At 42.6% G+C, this 5,988-nt stretch overlaps 1 protein-coding gene and 1 pseudogene across 1 annotated transcript; both read right to left on the reverse strand.

Annotated features, from left to right (window-relative positions):
- Window positions 1-917: 917 nt before the first annotated feature.
- Window positions 918-1,349, reverse strand: LOC147457876 (uncharacterized). The gene has a single exon (XM_086511715.1). It carries the CDS (start codon window positions 1,347-1,349, stop codon window positions 918-920), a length of 432 nt encoding a protein of 143 aa, XP_086367841.1.
- A 59-nt stretch (window positions 1,350-1,408) lies between these two features.
- Window positions 1,409-2,173, reverse strand: LOC147457877 (uncharacterized; annotated as a pseudogene).
- Window positions 2,174-5,988: the final 3,815 nt, after the last annotated feature.

The following is a 5,988-nucleotide window of genomic DNA, read 5'->3' on the forward strand; positions in this document are numbered from 1 at the left end:
GATTTGCATTTCCCCCTTCTGAATGCATCATTCTTCTTTCCATATTTCCTTACAATATGTTGCAAATTAGAGCATACATGCATCCAGACATGCAGAGGGTGAGAAAACATTAGCTTATTCTTGTTAATCATTTGTATTACCTCCAAGCTAAAGCAACCATCATCAATCAATTTATTATTAACCATCAAGGGACGTTTCAGACCCTACATGTATGAGTTATCATCCAGGTCAGACAAAGAACAAATCAGAGGGAAATGATCAGACAGCACCATTGAAACATCCACCAAGCAAGTTTTCTTCGTTGGCAGCCAATCATAATGCATGAAATAAACCCTGTCTAGCCTAGACCAGGAGGATAGGTGGGAAAGGGAATGAAATGTGTATCCAGCCTGTTGAGAGTGTTCATCCCAGGCATCAGTAAGCAACCAGTGAGACTGCTAAGAGATTCCCAGATTCTAGCTTCCTTTGAGTTACAGACAGAAGCTAGAGAGGTTGTATCATTACTATGTAACACCATATTGAAGTCACCCCCTACAACTCCTGCAGACAACTGAAGATCCAAACACCATTTCCAAAGCAAAATTCTCTCTTTAGAACAGTTTGAGGCATATATTTGACTACATGTAGGGGTCCAAAGGTAGAATCAATTAGAAAAACATAACAACAACCCGAGGGATGATCCAGAATCCATTGGGGATTCAAATCCTATTTAATGCATGTCAAGACACGTGAATAGCCACCAGACTGCCCTCCATAGAACATACAGTAGCCTTTATGAAAGAACATCTTACCAGCTCTTTCATGAAATTTATGCTCTTGAAAATAGCCTACATCAACATTATTCCTTAGCAGCCAAGCAATGAAGGATAGGAGTTTAGAGGGATCCTTGATCCCTTTAACATTGAAGGTTGTGACAATCATTGAGGGGTATTAACAACAATCTGAGTATCCTCTTCTACTTCCTGCATATTCACTTCCAAATTAACTTCAGGAGGCTCTGTAGTCCTCTTTTGATGATAATCCTTTACCATAACTTCAACAGCCTCCAGGGTTTCTGGAGAGGGCATGTCTTGCAAGATGTCATAGACATTAGAAGAGGTGTAGCCAGAGGCCAGATTTCTTGGTTTGAAGGTCTTCCTGGCAGGGGGATCCTGAAATCCTTCAGAATCAACAATTCTTTTCCCTTTGTCCCCTCCTCTAGGACCTTTTGAGGAAGATGGTTGAGAAGAGGTACTTCTAGTATTGATGAGTGACCCATGCGATCTAGCATAAGAGGGGGTTTTGGGACCAGCCAAAGGAACCCCCGTCTGAGATGGAGTTGGTACAGGAGGGGTAGTAGCTTTACCCATGGGTTTGCCAAAAATTTGGCTGCTAGGTATCAAGTTCTTGCTCCCTAGATAGGACCGGATCAGCTTACTGTGCCTTCTTTCAATGTTGGACAGTTTTTGGAGAAGTGGCCTAATTTTCCACAATGGAAACAAGAGCCTGCTGAATTCCCCCATTTAAGGTACAAGACCACATTGCCTACTTCTTCCAGTTCTATTTCCAAAGTGGATGGAAATTCTTTGTCAGTCTCCCACAAGATGCAAGCTTTATTCCTATTAAGGCAGTTAATAGTCGGGCTAAATAGAACCTTCCCTAAGGAGGCTACTATTTTAGAGATACAAGGCCACAAGTATGAGGGGAGATCTACAAGTTCTACCCACACAGGGCATTTACTTGATAGCTCTTCCTTGATGGTCCTGATTGGCTACCATTGCAACACATGGACCACTTGCCCACCGAGGATCACAATAGAAGATGAAAGAAAGGATTTTTGATCCTCAGCCTTGAAGAAGAGAACCTCAAATAAGCCAGATCCAGAATAAAAGATTTTGTCCACCACTATTCTCCTAAAGCCATGGTCAATGAATCCTGCAACCTCCCCAATGCTTGGGAGCTTTCTAGTAAAGTAAAGAACTACAACCCTTATTTGAAATACGGTGACCTAATTCCAGACTTTAGCAGAGTTCAGAGATACCTTATGCTGTCCTTTGATAGACGGGTCAGCAGTGAGAGAGTCTTTAAGAGAAATGGACATGGCTAAGGGGTAAAACGGGACATTCTCGCCACTCAACACATAAGAAGATGCTTCACCATTAGGGTTTAGGAGGAACTCTTTGGGGAGGGACATGCTTCAAGGGTTAAGAGGAGACCTGAAAGGATGAAGGAGAGGCTCTGCTCCGAGGGTTGGGAGCTGCAACAGCAACACGGCGAGGGCGATGGCAGAACAGAGGAACTTGCAGAATAGAGGAACCCGCTACCCCATTCTCTCTCTCTCTCTCTCTCTCTCTCTCTCTCTCTCTCTCTCTCTCTCTCTCTCTCTCTCTCTCTCTCTCTCTCGGCACCATGCTGCAGACTGAGCCACCTCATAATCACAAAAAATAAAAATAAAATTAAAATTAAAAAATACGTGCTCCCACCCATACCCTTTTTGTGAGCTGGTCATAAAACAAAAACAAATAACGAGACTTGAATGAGTTTCAAGCGGTGATTAGCCACCCAAAAAGAAGTGATTCCTACGCGTAACATTGAGCCAGTAAATATGTCAATTCTCAAAGGCCCAGAACCATATTGGTGGTCATTCACCATACCATGGTTGCTTCAAGAACCAATTTCCAACAAGGGGCTAAGAAGAACTTTAAGCCCACAAAAATTAAGGAAAAAAATGAGCCCAAGGGGAAGAATAATGCCACATAAAATTATTCCAAAGGCAACCCTAACAACAAGAACAACAAGAAAGAAAAGGACAAAAGTATTTACAAAGGTAAAAACAAACTCTCATCCAAAGAGCTAGACCATTATCATAAGGGATAATAATGTTTTAAGTGTGGGGAGTAAGGACACGGATATCGGTCTTGTCCACAAATAAATGTACACAATCAACCACCTAGAGCCTCTATGATTGAAGCTCCAAAAGAGGATGGTCATTGCAATGGGTCACCACTTCCTATGCATGGGTCAAGGTGAGAGAACATGATGCTATTATCCTCTTTGATCCTGGATTGATCCTGGCTCAACTCATAATTTCATATCAATTGAGTTAGCCACCAAGTTAGTGATACAAGCTTATGAGATGATGAGGGAAACTGTGTAGGCGGATGGGGATTTCAAAGATAAGAAACCTTGGTCACGGACTTGATTGGGAAACTGAGACTCCATGTCCAAAGTTATGTGGACAAAAAAGGCTTCTTTATCTATCCTCTCAAATATGATGTAATTCTAGGGGCACCATGGTTTAATTGCATGGTTGCCTCTAAAGTCTCTTCAAAGAAAAATCTAGTTTAAGTATAGAGAGAGAGTTTGTTCTCTCGTACATGAATTTTGTTAGAGAGTCTATGCATGTCACTACTGCTTTACCAAATAGCAATGATGAAAATCAAGAAGCATTAGAGTTATCTAATTTCATAATTTAATTTGAAGATGTTTTCATTGATGAAATCCATGGAGAGTTTACTCCAAAACAAGGGGATAACGACCATGCCATAGAGCTATCTATTTCATCTCCATTTTTCTCATCGGCTCTATTAACATTGATAGACCTCTTTTGACGTGTACAAAGTAGCGTTTATATGCATGGTCATATGTAGAAAAATATGTAAATACATGCATTTGGGAGCTTTGCAAAGTGGTTTCAAGTTCAAAAAAAGATGCAACGTGTACACATTGTGAATAGGCAGGCTCCCGTGCCAGCAGTCGAGCACATGTACATGCCCAGATAGGGTATCGGGGCCTTAGATATGGTTCTAGGTGGCTTATTTTGGCTCTAGAGAGTGTGTTTAAGCTCTCTAGAATGTAAATAATACAAGAAACAATTATGGGTACTCTCACCCGCTCAAGAAGTTTGGGACATGCAATAACTGTCTATTTACGGTGCCTGATTTACAGTGATGCGTGCACCACCCCAGAATTGGTCAAAAATATAATGTGAGGATTTGGAAAAGTGATTTGGTTATTGAGGATCAAGTGTAAAAAGTTTGGTGAATTTTGGAGTCCGTTTGGGGGTTTTCCTATGAAAAATGCCTGTTGGGGGTCAAAATTGGCCAAAATTGGGCCAAAAAAGGTCAAAAAATGGTCAAAAAGGGTGTGAAATGGCTTCAAATTTTCACATCACTCACGGTGCCGTGATGGTTTAGGCTGAGGGAGAACTTTTGAAGAGAAATATCAACACTCTCACCCCTCTATGTGTGGGAGGAAGCAGGGTTCCTATAGGTGGTCTAGTGCAGTCCCGTCACGTTTGCGTCCTGTTTTCGAGTGTGTGGAGGAGTGAACGAGAGCTTTATCTCTTCAATTTTGCACTTGGGAGATTCTATGGAAGTTCTGAGGTTTCCATAGATGTGTGTGTGCAAGGAATTGAGGGAAGAAGGTGCGGCTTTCTACAAGACTATGTGACCTTGTATCAATGCCATTAGGGTTGGCGCTACTCCAAACAGTCCAACAGAGTGGAGTTTGGTGAAGGCTTTGCAATGGTTTGAGAGTGGCCTTTTGTGGCTGGAGTTTTTGGGGTTTTGATGGTTTTACTTGTATATTTTGGTCACCATCAAGCATGATTTCAAGTGCTGATCACCTCGACTCACCTTGTAGTGTCTGCAGGCAGGCAAGGGCTTGTAGGTCAAGACGTTTAAAATTTGAATTGAGCTTGTGAGTAGAATTTTCAGGGAGCTTTTGAGTGGTGGTGAGTGAGGTGAGGAAATTAAGTAAATTCCTTGTGTTGTGTTGAGTTTTCTAGGTGTGTGAGTGTGCACATGACATCTTTTGCTCCATCATCTTTTGGCGATCCCGCTGGGGAGCGGAAATTTGCCGGTTGTGCACCCAGGTGAAGCGGTTTTGCTGTGAAGTTCGAGCTTCATTGAAGAAAAATGGTGGTTTGGCTGAGGTGCAAGACTTCAATTTTTGTGCAGTTACTCACGCAAGGGAGAAGCGACTCCAAAGAGATGGCTTATAGTCGGCCAGTGTTCACAGGGAAGGAGGATGTGAAGGACTAGATTGCGGACTTTGAGTGGCATACGCTTGGTATGCAAATTGTGAATAACAAAGAAAAGCTTCATGTATTTCCTCTTGCGCTCTAAGGAGAAGCTTAGGAGTGGTTTGAAGGTTTAGAGGAAGACAAAAAGCAAACATGGGAGTAGTTGAAGCTGGCAATTTTTGACAGGTTTGGAAAGAAACTAACCACAACAGAAGCAACAACAAAATTGAGAGGTTTGCAACAAGATGTTCATGCTAACTTTAAAGAGTTTTTGCAACACTTCAAAGGATTTTCGGTTCAATTAGAGGCAGCATCCCAAGTACCTCCAGGGGATTTTTTGAAGTGCATCAGTTTATGGATTGTCTCCATCCAAGTGTAAGGGAGAAGCTCGATCAAGATGAACCTACTACATTTGAAAGAGCTGTGGAAATTGCCGAGGCCAAGAGCAAGAAGATCAAGAGAAGGTGGGAGCAAGGCATGACACACGTTGAGCCAGATGTGGTGCAACCAATGGTCTCTGTGACAACAGATGATAGAGTGGAGCGAGTGGTTCAAGGTCCAGATCCCGTTACGGCCCAGGTTTTGCATGATCTTGCCGGTCAGTTTTTGCAAGAATTAAGAATTAACATAATGAATAGGAACCAAAGAGAGGAGGGGCCAGCTGGGAGAGGTAGGGGATGAAGGCTACAAGGAAGATGCTACAATTGTGATGAAGAGGGTCACTACACCCCTGATTGTCTTGAACCACCAAGAGCGAGAGGAGGGATATGCCCCCTATATGGACGTGGTCGAGGAAGAATAGAAGAAAATCATCAAGAGTGGGCACTAGAAGCACCACCGCCGCAACAACAATCACAACCATTGACTGCAAATGGAGAAGGTAGGGCTATTAACATCATTACCCTTGAGCATCAAGATGTGGATGTTTTGGCCAATAAGAGAGCTAGGCATGATAGGGAGAAAGAGACAGTAGAAGAGAGGGA

Source organism: Adiantum capillus-veneris, chromosome 5, assembly GCF_014529385.1.
Source record: "Adiantum capillus-veneris isolate H3 chromosome 5, ASM1452938v2, whole genome shotgun sequence".
Lineage (NCBI taxonomy): Eukaryota > Viridiplantae > Streptophyta > Polypodiopsida > Polypodiales > Pteridaceae > Adiantum > Adiantum capillus-veneris.

Excerpts from the sequence above, each read along its gene's own strand:
- LOC147457876 (XM_086511715.1), bottom strand. The coding sequence starts at position 1,349 with ATGGGTAAAGCTACTACCCCTCCTGTACCAACTCCATCTCAGACGGGG.